Raw genomic sequence first — 17,376 nt, forward strand, 5'->3', positions numbered from 1 at the left:
TTAAATTTTGAAATGTTTTCATTTCTTAATTTTTAGTACATTTTTTGAAGGGGGCGGGTAGGGGGGGTGGGGATGTACCAGGGATTGAGCTCAGGGGCACTAAACCACTAAGCCACATCTCCACCCTTATTTTGTATTTTATTTAGAAACAGGGTCTCACTGAGTTGCTTAGTGCCTCGAAGCTACTGAGGCTGACTTTGAACTCACAATCCTCCTAGCTCAGCCTCCTGAGCTGCCGGGATTACAGGCTTGTGCCATCACGCCTGGCTTTTTGGTACATTTTTAACGTAAAATTTTATTTATTTATTTTTGCTTATAGTTTTTTTTTATTTGTTCTTTTTAGTTATATATGAGAGGAGAGTATATTTTGACATATTTATACAAATACGGAGTACATCTTATTCTAATTAGGATCCCAGTCTTGTGGTTGTACATGATCTGAAGATTCACTATGGTGAAATTTTATTATTATTATTATTATTAAAAAAAATTTTAGCTGTAGGTGGACACAATACCTTTATTTTACTTATTTATTTTTATGCGGTGCTGAGGATCAAACCCAGCACGTTACACGTGCTAGGGGAGAGTTCTACCACTGAGCCACAACCCCAGCCCCAAATTTTATTATTTTGAGAATTTTTTTACTATTATTTTGTGATTATAAGGTATAGGCTGAGTGTGGTGGTACACTCCTGCAATTCCAGCTACTTGGGAGGCTGAGGCAGGAGGATTGCGAGTTCAAAGCCAGCCTGGGCTATTTAGCAAGCCCCTGTCTCAAAATGAACAGGGCCGGGGTGAAGCTTGGTGACAGAGTTCCCCTGGATTCAATCCCCAGTACTGAAAGAAAAAAAAATACCATAAGGTATAAAAGGCTATTCAATGAAACAAGTCATTTCCATCCTGTTCCAGATACAAAAGTTTCCCTGGAGAAAATTGATATTACCCCTTTTCATGTGCATCCTTACAGAGGATTACATTATGTATACAATTTTTAAAATATATGATTTTTTAAAAAACTTAATAAATACCCCTACAATGGGGGTTTCCAGAACAATACAGAAAAGATCCAGAACTAGTACTTTCCATTAGTCTTTAGCCAAATGAACCTCAGAGTCTTGGTCTTTTAAAAATTTGAATATAAATCACGTTCCATAGAATCTAATCTCAGAGCATTTCATTCCCCAGAAAGAAACCCCGGGCCCATTACAGTCACTTTCCATGTCCTTCTTCCCCTATTCCTTGGAAACTGCTAATATCTCTTTCTGTCTCTGTATATTTGCCATTATGGACATTTCATATAAATGGAATCACACACCATATGTTGTCTCTGTTTGGCTTCTTTCACTCAGTAAAATGTTTACACAGTCCATCCATGTTGCAGCATGCATCAGTGCTTCATTCCTTTTTTTTTTAACCCTTACTTTTTAGTTTTGCTAAAATATATCTAAGATTTACCCCTTTAACCATTTACAAGAGTACAGTCCAGTGAGATTAGATATGCTGTTGTGCAACCATCACCCTCTCCTGAACTTTTTCATCATCCTGAACTCTGTGCCCCTTAAACACCAACTCCCCATCCCCTGATGATCTCTACTCCACTTTTGTTCTTGTGACTGGCTTATTTCACTTAGCACAATGTCTTCAACGTTCATCCAGGTTGTGGTATGTGTCAGAATTTCCTTTTTTTTAATAGCTGAATAAATATTCCAGCATGTGCTCACACCACATTTCACCTATTCATTCATCTATTGATGGACATTTGGACCACTTACACTTTATGACTGTACTGAATGTTGCTGCTGTGGACATTTTTGTGTGAGTTTTTGTATGACCACATGTTTTCAATTCTCCTGGGTAGCAGAGAACATTTAGGAGGGACTGTAGAGGAATTTGACAAGTAACATACATTGCCCAGATATATAGATCCAGGGATGGACCATGACCATTGGGATTCTCAGTCTCCCCATTTGAGTAACAGATGAGAAAGTTCTTATTAGTGATGAAGGATATTTGTACTTTGGTAGGTAAAAGCACGAGGTTGTTAGAGTTCACTTGTGAAGTTGCAGTACAGGTGGAGGCTATAAAAGGATGTGGAGTGCTGAGTGAACTGTGCTGGTTACTAAGGACCATCCTCCTCTCAGGCCCAAACCCCAATGTCTATATTCTCCTTTGTGAGCACAGGAGGCTGGGGCTCTGCAGCCATATTTCTTCTTTGACAGCCAGCTGCCACTAAGTGCTGCCTGTGGGGAGGGACTAGGGGGCAACTAAGGAAGAAGAGACACACTCCTCTCCGTTTGCTTGCTGTTTCTGGGAGGATCATCTGGACTCTTTGCCCTGATGGTAGCAGCTGACTCCAGGGTCCAGGTGTTTTTTTACCCCTGAACACTGTCATGCTCCCTCACACAAGCAGAAGCAGCTGGCTGTGAAGTCAGCTACTCTATTCCTTAGAACTTTGGGCTGGAGGTCCTCCCTCTGAACCCTTGGGGTATCAGTGTGGCTGGTAGTACCCCAGCTCTATCACCATGGAAACTCAGCGCTCCCTTCTCAGGTTTTCCATTTTCTAATATTTCTTAAATCTATCCTTTCATTAAATTCTGTCTGTTAAAATAGCATGATTCCTGTCTCCTGACTGAACCCTAGCTGTGAATACAGAAAGCACCCGTCATGCTTCTCAGGAAATGAGCATGCACACTGCCTGCCGTATGAAGTCCAGGCTGAATTCTTGGGGCTCTGTGATAATGCCATAGACTGAGTATTTGTGTCCTTCAAATTTATATATTGACATCCTAAACTCCAGTGTGACAGGATTAGGAGGCAGGGGCCTTGGGGGTGATTAGGTCATGAGGGTGGAGCCCTCATGAGGGGGATTAGTGCTCTTATAAAAGAGACCCCGGAGAGCTCTCTCCCCTTTTCTGCCACAGCAGGACACAGCGAGATGGCTGGCCTTGGAGAAGACTCACCAGACACTGAATCTGCCAGCACCCTGACCTTGGACTTCAAGCCCCAGAACTAAGAAAAATCAACATCTGTTGTTTACAAGGCACTCAGTCTATGGTTTTTATTATAGCAGCCTGAACAGACTACAGACTACAGCAGATGATAATGCAGAAATAGCCATGTTTTAAATGCTTACCCATTTTCCAAGCAGAGCTTTTCTTTCTTCAAATACCTGCAATAGGTAAGAGAGAATTGGGTGACTTCATATATCATGGTTCAAAATATCCATTACAAGAACAGCATCATTGAAGGATCAGTAAATAAGTATTCACTACGTCAACTCAGTATGAAGAATCCGGTGTCATTCCCGGAAGGGTACTTTACTTATTTTTAACATAGGCAATGTATTTCTCCATGTGAAATACATAAAAAAGAATGATTGTTCTTTAAGAGAAATAAGAAAAAAATGGAATTATAAAGAGAAGTCAATTTTAATTTGTGAAAGGAGATAAACAAACTAACAAAGGGGGAAAAAAAAGGAAAAATGGTACTCTCCCTCCAAAACATATCAACACTAGTGGTGTGAGAATTTATAAAATTTATGAATGAGCAGCTTTGATTTTATATTTCAGTGTGTACACATATAAATGGGTGTCGCGGTACTTATTATGTTTGTAGGGTTAGTAATTTCTGGGTACCTCTGGGCTTGCGACTGCATATTCAGCTGTAGAGGTTTATTTTTACGCACTGTGTGGATAGAAACCATGCCTCCCTCCTTCATGTTGCCATGTCCAACGTGCAGGGCTGTCCATGGCGTGGTACAAGCAGCCATGTTTGTTGAACTGAATGCATGTGGTTGTGAGACTGGATATCCTTATGGATGTAGCAGTACAGTGGGACTGTATTTATATGTTGGTGTCTAGGTGTTTTTCTGAGCATCAGTGCATATGTGGATCTGAGCAAGTGAGGAGGGGAAGACTAACGTGGGTATGTTTGGCAGAGGAGGGGGTTTGAGAAGAGGAAGAGACAGTAATGAACATATGTGAATGTCTCTCTCCCTCCAACACATACACCCTCTGTCAGCTTTCAGAATCAGATGGATGTTTTCCCCTTCTCCTTGGCACTACCTAAATTCCAGCACTGCAAGAATGTCCCTGCTTGGAGAGGCGGCTCAGACCTATTTCTTCCCTTTTTATGGGGGAGGACGAGGAGCGGGTTTTACGGCTCCATAATGCTTTCCTTTCCTTTTTAGACTCTCAAACTCTGGTTGCCAGGAGCATATGAAACAGGAACTGAAATAACTGCTTCAACAACCGACTGGGGACCAGTGAAATGCTGCTTTTGCACCTGTCTGGGGTATCTCTACATCACGGGTAGACGCTTCACACATTTAGAAGAAGAAAAAGAAGATCCCTCCCCACAATAAACTGCCACCAGGACAAATAAGGGCAATAGACAAACTCAGAATTTCTAGACAAAAACAGAAGAGAAGCTATGGAACACAGGAGATTTTTAAAAATCTGGATTCCAGCACATCCTGAACTCTTCCAGATCGGTCACCTGTTGCCCAACCCAAGCCACCAGGGTGGCCAGCTTGCCAGCAAGCTCCCTCCCCAGGCCAGTGCATGCTGCACTGAGCTCCACAATTCTTGAACTTGCTCTCTGTGGGCTCTGATCCCAAGCCCACCAGAACCCCTTTCTCCTGCAGGCTCCACAGAGCCAGCCGGTGCAGGTTCCAGAGCAGATCCTAGACTAGCCAACTGAATAACCACAGAGAGCTTCAGAAGTCATAGCATTTCAGAGCTAAAAGAAATCCTAAAGCTCTCTTTGTTAGATTTCCTTATTTTAGAAAGGACAAGCTGAAGACCAAAGAGGTTATTTTCATAGATATTTTAAAAATTACTGGTTGTAAACTCTGTTCAATTCCCCTCTACACTTGGTCCCTCACTAGAATTTGGGTCTTCCCCATCCTGAATTCCAGCCCTAAATTCTCCATGAACTTGTGTCTGACAATGGGAAGAAGCCTAGGTTCTGAGCCACAACTGAGATTTGAAAAGGAGGTTGGGATGCACCCTCATGGTGTCCACCAATGTTGTGGCTCATAGGAAGCAGAGGACACTCACTGGGAGGGGCAGGATAGTCTATAAAAATGCAGCAGGGGGCTGGGGCTGGGGCTCAGTGGCAGAGCACTTGCCCAGCACATGTGAGGCACTGGGTTAGAACCTGAACACCACAAAAAATAAATAAACGACACAAAGGTATTGGGTCCATCTACAACTAACTTAAAAAGACAAGAAAGAGAAAAGAAAAAAAAATTTAAATGCAGCAGGAAGGGAATGAGGTGGGAGTAGAAGTGTTACTCTGACTGAAGCAAAGGCACTGTATGAGTAGGGTCAGGGCAAACCCAGTCATTCAGGCGTCTACACCCAAGTCGAAACTGGTGGGCATGAAGGGGTAGATGAGAAGCACCAGACTGGAAATCAAAAGACCTCAGATCAGGTTCTGACATGACCTTTGACAAGGAAGATGATTTGGAGCTAACCATTTCATTGTCAGGTCCTTGGTAGGGGCTGATGGTCTTACGGTCCCCAGTTTGGAGCGAATCCTCACTCCAAAGATTCGCAATCAGGTTCTTCATTTTGAAGAGCTGGAAGACAAAATGTCTATGCAAAATGGAAGTATTAAAACGGATCTTCCTTTCATGCAGAATGCTGCAGTCTGTTTATATCACAGTTTACCCAGAGCCTGCTGTTAAGTCAAAATCCCACGGTTGTTATTTTAGTCTGTTGACACTGCAATTACATATTTCACCATGTGACATCATTACAGCGTAGGAGGGAGATATTTCAGGGTTCCTAAATTATGGCTGATTGATGGCAACAAGGTGCCTTTTCTCACAAAACCGTTTTAACATGTAATGTACTACATGTATAAATCGTCTCTAAAAGAAATGTGGATTATGGGGATGGGATTGGGGCTCAGTGATAGAGTGCTTGCCTAGAATGTTTGAGGCACTGGATTTGATCCTCAGCACCGCATAAAAATAAATAAGTACAGGTTTAAAAAAATTTTTTTAATAAAAAAAAAGAAATGTGGATTAAAGAAAAGAAATGCAGACAAAGAAATAAATGTGGATCGCTTGTTTTTCTTTCTTTCAATGGTATATATTTAAGGTGTACATAGTGAAATGATTGCTACAGCCAATCAAATCAACCCATTTGTCAGCATGTTACTTTTTGTCAGTAGTAAGGATCATTTTTAATGATGACATTGTTTGGCAAAGAGGTCCATACTTTTAAAGCATTCCTCCACTTAAAGTTCTCATGCTTGCATTACTTTGTAATCTACTGCATTTTTGTTTTTTGAAGGCATCTAAATTTGAATTCAGTCTCTCTGCTTAAAGCCTGCTGTGAAGTTAAAATCCTGTGACTCTTATTTTAGTCAGAGATAGTTATGTACTTCACATTGTACCACAGAATAGAAGACAAGACTCGAACAAAAACGAACTTGGATCTCACGATTGCATTGATCTTTGGTGGCAATGTCCTGGTTTTGAAGTGTAGAAAACCCCTTGAAATTACTGTGTGGTTGCCTTTTGGCCACCGTGTCCTTGGACATCTATTTTTAATTCCTTTTACACAGTCGGAATGTTAGATATGAAAGGGACCTTGGAGGTCACCTGACCTAAACCATTCTTTTTACAAAGGAGACAGAGTTCAGAAATGGTAGTGACTTTCTCAAGGCCTGCAGGAAATTATTGGGACAGCTGATCTGGAGCACATTTTCAGTTCCTAAAGTCATTGTTCTTTGTTTTATTTGTATTCACTTTAAAATTAAAATTTGAAACATAGTGCACCATAAAAGTAAACAAATGAAATCTGGTCTCTTCTACAGACACCCCCCTCCAGCCACCAATACCCTTCTAACTTTTTTGGGGAATCATAGACATATACAATTCCTTTTTTTTTTTGTATAATCATATATAAATCTTTTTTTTGGGGGGGTACTGGGGATTGAACTAAGGGGCACCCAACCACTGAGCCATATCCCCAGCCTTATTTTGTATTTTATTTAGAGACAGGGTCTCAGTGGGTTGCTTAGCACCTCAGTTTTGCTGAGGTTGGCTTTGAACCCATGATCCTCCTGCCTCAGCCTCCCAAGCTGCTGGGATTACAGGCATGCTCATCATATACAAATTCTATATACGGTCTATGCACGTTGATATGTGTGTGTGTGTGTGTGTGTGTGTGTGTGTGTGTGTTACACTCATGCAAAGTTATCTTTTGGGTTTTTTTTTTTTGTACTGGGGATTGAACCCAAGGACACTTTACCACTCAGCTATATCCCCAGAACTTTTTTTTTTTTTTTTTTTTTTTTTTGAGACAAGGTCTTGCTAAGTTGGTGAGGGTCTTGTTAAGTTGATGAGGCTGGGTTCAAACTTGTAATCCTTCTGCCTCAGCCTCCAGAGTCTCTGAAATTTACAGGCATGTGCCACTGCACTCAGCATGTGTAACAATTTTTAAAGGAAAAATTTTACTCAACACTAGAACCTAATTAAACCAAAATATAAGTTTTTGGAACAGGGTAGTTCTAAACAATAAAACAAATGTTTTCTCTAGAAATTATCAGTAAATGTGACAAAATCCATTAACAAAACAAGATAAGGCAATGTAAGACTTGCTGTGATGTAGTGACTCCACCCCACGACTGGAGGATTTATTCCTGCACCTGGGGGGGAGGCTGTTGATTGACAGCCATGAGCTTGAGAGAGCTGCCTTGCCGAGGTCAGGCCTTCTTGAGAGGAGGGAACAGCTAACATCCACTCAATGGTCAGTATGGAAGTGTGAAGGACTGACCCCCTTGCTGGATTGTAAGCTCACTCTGGGTTTATGATTTGGATGTAAGGTTTCTCCCAAAAGCTCACACGTGAGACACTGCAAGAAGGTTCAGAGGAGAAACGATTGGGTTGTGAGAGTTTTAACCCAATTAGTGAATTAATCCCTCATGGGATTAAGTGAAGTGGTAGGGTGTGGCTGCAGAAGGTGGGAATTGGGGCATAGTTATGGGGTATATATTTGTATCTGGAGAGTGGAGTCTCTCTCTCTGCCTCCTGGTCACCATGATGTGAGCTGCTTTCCTCCACCACCCTTTCCCACCATGATATTCTGCCTCATCTAGAGCCTGGAGGAATGGAGCCAGCCTTCTATGGAATAAGACCTCTGAAACCGTGAGACCTCAAATAAACTATTCCTCCTCTTTAGTTGTTCTGGTCAGATCCTTTAGTCACAGCAGTGAAAAAGCTGACTAAAACACTGGGTGACCAGGTGGCTTCAGGGTATACCATGGGGTCATAGAGGCCTTGTGGAGGTACATTCCAGCCTACCTTCTTCCTTTGCCCCAAACCCCACATCTTTCTCTGCCTCCCTTCTCCTGCCCTGCAGGTGATCTTTAAATGTTCATCTCAGAATCTGCTTCCTGGGGTTGGGAGTATAGTTCAGTGGTAGAGCACTTCCCTAGCATTCTTTAGGCCCTGGATTCAATCCCTAGAGCCACCAGAAAAAACAACAACAAACCAAAAAACCATATCTCTAGTTACCCAACCTGTGAAAAGCACTCAGGTTTTTGTTTGTTTTGTTTTGTTGTAGATAGACACAATACCTTTATTTTATTTATTTATAAATCAAACCCAGTGCCTCATACATGCTAGGCAAGTGCTCTACCACTGAGCTATGTCCTCAGCCCCATTCAGGTGTTTTTTGGCTATTAAATCAATTTCTTTTCCATGGCAGCTACATTGATCAAGACTCTTGATTTTTCAAGAAAATTTTCTGGAAATCAGGGCATCCAACAAATTTGTATTTCAATTCAAGTCACTTTTTCACATGTGAGTAAAACCTTCACAATTCTATGGGAAAACAGATTTCAAAATTAAACACTGAAGTTTTTTGGGGAAAGCAGATAAGCTGTTATATAAACTGTCGGTGCACCAAGAGTGTTGCAAACAGGTGCTCAGTAAATAATTGTTACAGGGAAAGAAAAAGATTTTCAACATTCTTGTTTGGTGTTCATGGCTATAGATAAAAGCAGGATCAACCTTTCTATCTGCCTTTCCTTTTGGTTGTTTTGCACCCCCAAACCCCAATTTCCTTATCTTTTTCCTTTTTAGGCTCTCTTCATTTTATTTCTCACTATTCCCATTCCTGCCCAGCTCTTCTATCTCTTAGAAATCGCTCGTGTTTCAAGTCAGAGGAGCAGAGAATACTGAGAGGCGGCTTTGCTGGAGGGATTAGCACATCTGTCAGGGTTAGAGAAGTAAAGGGCTGACTCTGGGCTAAGGAAGACGATGACGGGATCAGAAGAGGAGAGTCAATGAAAGGGTACCAGGAGGGATCTGCGCTGGCTCTACCTACTGTGCTCCAGGATCATCCCAGGCACTGGAGACACAAGGGAGAACCTCAGCCTGATGCATTAGAGCTGAGGAGGAGTAGGATGGGTGGAGCCGGGAGGGTAGCTGAAGTTAGTCTATGAAGGGGCCTCAAGGATATGCATGGGGATTGGAAGTCACCCTTTTGAGTGGGGCCCATTTTCAGTTTCATGTAATAGGATTGGTATTCTAGGAAGATCATCCTGGGACCCCAACAGAAGATTGGTAGGTACGAACAGAGGTAGTAAAACCAGCTAGGGGATTACCCCTTGCAATATGGCAAGGGATCCCCGGGATCTGATCTGAGAATGTGGAGCTGGAGGTTCACAGGCGGATGGAGAAAAGGTGCCTGAATGAGAAGTCAAGGAGGAAGATTCACAGGACTTGAAGATGAACCGGATGTGGAGGCAAGATGGTAGACACTTCTCCATGGGCCTCTGCTGCTCTTGAATGTCTTGCCCATGCCAAGAATGCAAAGCCCTGAGCACCTGCAAATCCAGGTTGGATTGCAGGAAGGCAACCCTGAGGGATGAGCAGGCTTGCTTATGCGTACTATAACGCTCACCCACTGCATCACCCACTGCAACCGTGACATGCATCCGGGCCCTCTGCATCACCCCTGTGGGACGAGGTTGACCAAAAGAGCTAGGGGGAACATGCTGCTCATCCTGAGTGCTGTGCTGTGGGTAATGTTCTTTGTCTCTGGCCCAGGAATCTGTCTCTTTTACTGTGATATAGCAATGTCATCTGCTTCATAAGCAACAGGCTAATTTCTTAGCTTGTAAATTGGGGGAAAAACCAACTCCCAGACCCAACAGGGAGAAGGAAGATTTTTGATCTGAATAACATGATGTAAAGCGGTGTTCAGGAGGAGGAACTGGTGTGTAGGAACAAGACAATGAGGTCAGTTTTATACAGGTTGATTGTATTTTACTGCTAACTATTTGGTCATAATTTATTTATTTTTCATTTTTTATTAGTGCATTTTAATTATACAGAATAATGGGTTTCCTTGTGGCATATCATACAGCATGTAACGTACTTTGACCATATCCAACCCCCCATTACTCTCCTTTACCCCTCCCCTCCCCCATCCACTCTCATAATATTCTCCCTGCTATTTTCTTTTTTTAAAATTTGTTATTTTTAGATATACATAATAGTAGAGTATATTTTGATATATTATACATACATGGAGTATAATTTATTCTAATTAGGATCCCATTCTGTGGTTGTACATGATGTGGAGTTTCATGGTTGTGTATTCATATATGAACATAGGAAAGTTATGTCTGATTCGTTCTACTGTCTGATGTGGTCCTTATATATAGTGATTGCTATTAGGAGCTCACAGACCTACTGGTAACTTTCACTCCTCACCGAAGCAGGAATGGATACCCCCAGAGGCTGGCCAATCTCACACCCTAGCCACCAGCTGCAATGCTTGGTTTGGTGCATTTTACTAATTTCCCCAAAATGTATATGGGAAATATTCTTAGGAGAACTGGAATAGTATGAGCAATAGGTCAAAATTTATGCATTTGGTACATTTCATATGCAGCATTACCCAGTGACCTCAACTCTAGCAAGAAAACCTCTTTTGGGGAACTCTTTGAAGACCACCCTCTCCTCTTCTCCTCCAGTTCTGGTAGTTCTAGAGGAGAACCAGTGATGGAAGACAAAAGGCAACTGAGATGAGAGAGACCAGGAGCGACTTTGCAAGAAAGTACAAATCAAAGCCACTTTCTTCTTAAGCAAGGGACTCTGTGTCTATTGCCAGTTCAGCCCACATAGCAAAGCTTCAATAAATTTATAAAAAAAATTTTGAGGTTGAAGAGGGACTTTATTTTACTTGTTTATTTTTATGTGGTGCTTAAGGATTGAACCCAGTGCCTCACATGTGCTAGGCAAGTGTTCTACCACTGAGCTACAGCCCCAGCCCTCGATAAATTTTTTATAGTAAATCCTTTGTTTGTCTTTACTTCATCCATCACACAATACTAAATAATTCCTATTTATACAGATATATTATACATATATCTAATATATAACACATAAATAAATTTACATATATCCATTATACACATATACCTATAAATATATATTATATGTAATATGTATTATATATGTATTATATATATTAGTGCTGGGGTTGAACCCAGGGGTACTTTACCACTGGGCTACATCCCCAGTTCTTTGTATTTTTTATTTTGAGACAGGGTCTTGCTACATTGTTGAGGCTGACCTTGAACTTGTGATCCTCTTGCCTCAGCCTTCTGAGTACATGGGATTACAGGATTATAGGTGTGATTGGGCCTGGCCCCTGTTTATATTATGATAACCAAAATTTTACTACCAGTTTTTTCTTTAAGACATGGATCCAACTGATGAAGATACTCTGGCCACTCACCTGGTTATTCAAAACCTGGTGGTTGAGGGGTGTCCAGGTACTCATCTTTATCTGCATTTTAGGACATTCTATATTCTTCGGAGGTGCAAATGCCATCATGCAATAACTGAATATTCTTCCAAAAAGAAGACTATACCTGTTGGAATAAACAAAACACATAACCCTGACAATATTAAAAATACCAATGCCATGTAATTTTGGAATGATGGCAGAATAATGGATGGGAAGAGCACTCGCTGGGAGCATCTTAAACGTGAGGCACTTTACATGTATGCTCAGGGTAAGTTCATGAGTTAGTAAGGTGGTAGGTTTTAGCTCATTTCACAGGTGAAGTCACACACAGACAGGTGACTTCACAGGTGAAGTCAAGGTGACACAGACAGCAAGTGCTAGAGCCAGGTTTCATGCCCAGGCCAGTCTCAGTCTGCTTTCATTGGATCACAGAGTGGGGGCTGGGCATACAAAATCTCTCCTGGCTAAGAAAGAGAAATATTTAAATATAGAATCAGAGTGCAGAGCTGGGGTTGTGGCTCGGTGGTAGAGTGCTCATCTCACATGTGTTGGGCCCTGGTTTGATCCTCAGCACCATATAAAGATAAATAAAATAAAGGTATTGCGTCCATCTACAACTAAAAAAAAAAGTACAATAGTAAACACTTCATTCTTGTCCCTGTGATAGTAACTCTCCTCCTCCTTCTTAACTGTCTGACATCCAAGTCACAAAACTTCCAGGCTGATGCATACATATTTTGGAAACAGATGGTGTAATGAGCAAAGTTGAGGCTTTGGAGATGGACAGACTTGAGTTTATTCAGGGAAATCTGTAGGTTTTAGTTGTCTAGTGTACATCTGCCTCCTTTTAAATAAAGCACTATGTATGTGTTTGTGTGTTTGTGTCCTCAGAGGAGTCCTTGGGTTCTTCTCAGCCCCTACTGGCTCATTATCTGAATCACTATATTTTTAGCTAAGTTACAAAAGGCATATGAAGTTACTCCATTACAGTATTATTAATCAGCAGCAAGCAATAAAAATACATGTGAGCAGGTAAATTACAAGTACAAAGCATGGCCACTGAGTCTAGGTCTGCCCAGCTAAAAATTACATATTTCTTTTTGTTATAGTTATTGATGTTCTACCTTTCTTCTTTTTATTTATTTTTATTTTATTTTTTATTGTAGTTGGACACAACACCTATTTTTTATTAATTTACTTTTATGTGGTGCTGAGGATCGAACCCAGGGCCTCACATGTGCTAGGCGAGCGCTCTACCGCTGAGACACAACTCTGGCCCTTTTCTTCTTTTTAAAGCAAGTATTTTGAGTTCTTCTTTGAGAGTCATAAAGGTCTTTGAGAATGAGAGCTATGAATCCTCTCCTTAGAAAAATGCCATGAACATAAAATTTTGCTTAGTCTAGGTTAAAAACTCCTGCTCTAAACTGAGAAACTCCCTCTATTCCCACTTTAGGTAGGAAGCAATCTGACTTATTCTGGACACCATTTCTAAATTAGGAAAAAAAAAAAAAAAAGCTACTTTTCTCAGTGATGCCCCAAGGGTCTGCACTGGTTGTTTTCTTTCTCCTGGCTCTGGGAAGCTGGAAATCACCTGGACCAAGCTTTCTTCAAAGCAGCTGGAGGTGAGTGTGTTTCTAGGAGGTGGGTCTGGCCAGGGGAAGAGTCCTTTCAATGACAACAGTCCTGCCTCATCTTTCATTATTATACTTTTCCAATTTTTCCCTTTCCCTTCCATTCCAGAACATGGACAATGTGCATACTTGCAGGCATGTACATTTCAGAGTACAGACTACTGGCTACTATTGAAAAGACAGAAGCCTATATATATAAATAACATCCACAAAAACAATTGTCCTGCTCTGTCAATAAGACAGAGGAAGTTGCCTCTCCTCCTTCCACAGATAAGTCTTGCTGTTGCTTTTCTTTGTGACCTCTTTTCCCTATAATGGGAATTTGTCTTTAATATTTCTTGGAATAAAAATGTAGAAAGAGGGCCTAGGGGCCTCATGGCCCACGCATGGGTCCAGTCCCATGTTTAACAGCCAGGGTGAGTCCACTTCCAATCTGATATCCATAGCCATTTTTCACACCATGGCCATTATTAACAGTTTCACTAGAGACTTAGGAGGTCTGTCCTAGGCTTACAAAGAGTTTCTGTCTTAATAGAGCTCATGATCTACTGTTAGAGATTTTTTAAAAATATGAGTGATGTCACTTATGAATTCAAAAACCTTTGTAGGCTCACCAACAAGGATATAATAGGAAAGTCTGGGTCCACTATGACTGTGCCTCAACTTACATTTTCAGCCTCATCCCTTCCTTCTTTCATGCACTCTGTCCAGACACACCAAATACCCAACCACCCTGAGAACACTGCAAAACCCTAGCCCTTCTTATGTGAATCTCTGAGAGCGCTCATCTGAATCCTAACCACAGACCTAGGAAATAGATGCTCAATAAATATTTGTTAAATCAATGGAAAGAATGAATACAACGGGAGGGGGGAAAGTGGTTTGAGGATTAAAATTAGTGGAAATAAATGTACAGTGAAACTTGGAACATTATGAACTGGGTTCTGGGGTAATACTTGGGATTCCCAGCTTTGTATTTGGAGTTCATGGAGCAGAATAGGATTGAGTTTCTCTGCTAACACCCAATTCATCCACTGTACACTGTAACATCATTAGGCAATCTCAAATATTATCAGGAGGTTGTCAGGTAATAGGGTATCCGAATTCACCTTATACTCATCTAGTTAAAAACAAAGCAAGCACTCTTAATACACTGCCAAGAGCTGGTGCTCGACCGGCACGTAATTATTAGTAGTTAATTTCACAAGTATGAAGCATCTGGCACTTGAATTGTAGCTGGAATGTGAGAAGAAAATGTAATCCCCAGGAGCACCGACAAGGCCTGTGGGAGACTCAAGAGCTCTCCAAGACAGGCTCCATCTTTCCCATGCACTGCCCGCTGCTCTCACCTCTTTCAGCTGGCTCCCTCTTCAAGCCTCTAGTGCTGGGGTTGCCATAGTTGCACTAGGTCAGCTTTTTCTTTGACTCCTTCCAGCCCCCACCCCTCCCTGCTTTCCTAGTCCAATCACCATCTATAAATTCTGTCGCTGGCATCCGGGGTCTCTTAGGCAACAATGTGTGGTCTCTTGATTGGCCGGGACATCCAGGAGGGCTGGCTCCAAAATTGGGCACCGAGATAAAATTAAAAAGTGTGGGCACCAAGCAGGTGGAGCTACGTCGACATCCTGATGCTACGCTCGGCTGGGAAGGTACGCAATTCGGAAACCAGGGGCATGGAAACCTTCATTCAAAACGTGCTGCTGTTGTGTTCCAGATCAGCCCTTACCCACTGAGCATGCCCAGTTATGTTATTCTGGTCACTCCGGAGTTCCGAAATGCGAACTCCACTTTGCCGGGTTTTTAGAGTGGCCAATAGGTAAAATAGGGTTGGAGGAAAACGAATTTGGGTCTGGTTCGGTGGAAGAATAGCACCTGCAGCAGGAAATGGGAAGACGTGGGGGAAATTGTCCAACATGCAAACCCACAAGTGCTCCCCCAGCAATTTATATTTATTGGATTATGAATTCAGGCTGAGTGACAGATACACCAGGGAACCAGCAGATGGCATGCCTTAATAACAATAACTCTAAATTTGGAAATCTTAACATCCGGTCTAATTTAATTATTTAAATTTGTTGACTATCTACCTTGTAACAAGGACTGGAGTGAGCATATATGGATAAAAAAAGAAATCTAATAAGGAAACTTGAAAAAGCAGTAAATAACTAATAGAAGACTCACAGTCCCAACATCTGTGAGCTGTAGAATACCATGAAGTACCATGAAGTTCAAAATTTTAGAATCAAGCTTCTTTGGCCTAGGCAAAACAGTTGTTATGGGCAGCATTAATCTCCCCTCCCTCAAGCCAAAGCAAACAAACAAAATAACAACTTTCCTGGCTATTTTTGTTTCCTAAAATAATGTACTCTTCTCCAACTCAAAGGAAGTTACAAACCTTATGTTTGTATTGTGTTTCATAGTTTTTAAATAGGTAACATTTGTGTGACTCCAATTTAAATAGCAGAAAAAGGTAAGTTGAGCTCATGGAGGTGGTTGCTTAATCCAAGTTAACAAAGGATCAGCAAGTGGCCAAACTGAAATTGGAACCCAGGTTGTCTGAATTCCAAGGTAGAGGTTTCCACATGAGCAGGTTGTATGTAAATGAATAAACAAAGCCTTTAGCGGGTGTGTGGGGGCTCCTGGGGGAGGTGTGCCTATGTAATACTAAATTACCATGCATTACCAATTAACATTTATGATTTCAAAACAGGTTCCTCCAGAAGGAGACCAGTTTTAACAATGTCAAGAGTGCAGAGCCTCTATGTGATGCTCCCACATGTTAATTAAAGACTTTCTATTACAACATGGAAGGAAATCGAGATGGGACATAGAATCTCACTTTATCCCTGTTGGATTTGAATATTTTTATCCCTGACAAAAGGTTCCTCTTGTCTCTCCTCTCAACAGAACCTTCTGGGCCTCCTTCTTCCTGCAGCTCATCTGTCTATTGTTCCCCCAAAGGAGAGTGAGTCACACCATTTCTACTGTGTTCATAGTGACACACAGAAAGCTCAATGTCTGTGGTTCTTCAACATTGCTTTTACACAGAAGAACTCAATCATTAAAAAAACAAAAACAAAAAACCTTAGACACTTTTTATTTTTTGCCATTATACATGTACTCTTTTTTTTTGTTTGTATTACAATTCTTAATACCTTAGAGACTTTTTCATAAGAAATAACTTATATCTCCATGGAGATTTTTTAAAATGTTAACTTTGGGTTTGTGTTTAACAAACAAGAAGTCCTTTGTGTATTTCCAGGTCTCATTCTCCTCTCTGCCTGCCTAGAGACAGTCATGAAATTCATTGTTATGAATGTGTAGCCTCCTTGTTTATTATTATGTATATGTTAGTCTTCATAAATGACATGTATTAACACTAGTTATTTTTTAAGGCATCATCATTTATATATCTTTTTTTAATATTTATTTTTTAGTTTTAGGTGGACACAATATCTTTATTTTATGTGGTGCTGAGAATCGAATCAATGCCTCACGCATGCTAGGTGAGCGTGCTATCACTTGAGTCACATTCCCAGCCCCATCATCATTTATATATCTTGTTGTTTGCTTTTCACCAAAAACAAATTTTGGACGTTTAGTCATGTCGGTACATTCATTTCTACATCATTCGCACCTTCCAATGAGAGCTGTGATGTGTCCTATGCCTGACAGTCTTTACAGGATAATGTGTAAATCAAATAAAAATGCACCTAGCAGCACATCTGCAGAGGTTCCTCAGCCACAGGGATCTGGAAATACACAAAACAGGCATAGAGGTTTTTCCAGCCTTGCCGCCTCACCCTCAGCACAGGTACTGCTGGCTCCCCAGGACACGCTGGCTTACCTAGAATCAGCCTAAGGACCACTGTGTCTTTAAAAAAGAAGAAATGTTGCTGTACAATTATGTGTTTATTAGGAAATGGAAATTGTCGTTGGAGGTCTCATTTATTATGCCAGTT

The 17,376-nt window shown here is 41.2% G+C and overlaps 1 protein-coding gene across 1 annotated transcript in view; it reads right to left on the reverse strand.

Moving 5' to 3' along the window:
• The window catches only part of Fbxo16 (F-box protein 16), a 49,231-nt gene extending 34,397 nt beyond the window's left edge, over nt 1-14,834 (reverse strand). The window contains exons 1-3 of the mRNA XM_027927186.2: nt 14,764-14,834; nt 11,772-11,907; nt 3,134-3,169 (exon numbers count right to left, since the gene is read on the reverse strand). Coding sequence (XP_027782987.1) covers nt 3,134-3,169; nt 11,772-11,870 — 135 coding nt within the window. The 5' untranslated portion in view covers nt 11,871-11,907; nt 14,764-14,834. The remainder of the gene's footprint in view (nt 1-3,133; nt 3,170-11,771; nt 11,908-14,763) is intronic.
• Between the last annotated feature and the right edge of the window lie 2,542 nt (nt 14,835-17,376).

The sequence above is a fragment of the Marmota flaviventris genome, chromosome 3 (assembly GCF_047511675.1).
Source record: "Marmota flaviventris isolate mMarFla1 chromosome 3, mMarFla1.hap1, whole genome shotgun sequence".
In the NCBI taxonomy this organism is placed as follows: Eukaryota; Metazoa; Chordata; class Mammalia; order Rodentia; family Sciuridae; genus Marmota; species Marmota flaviventris.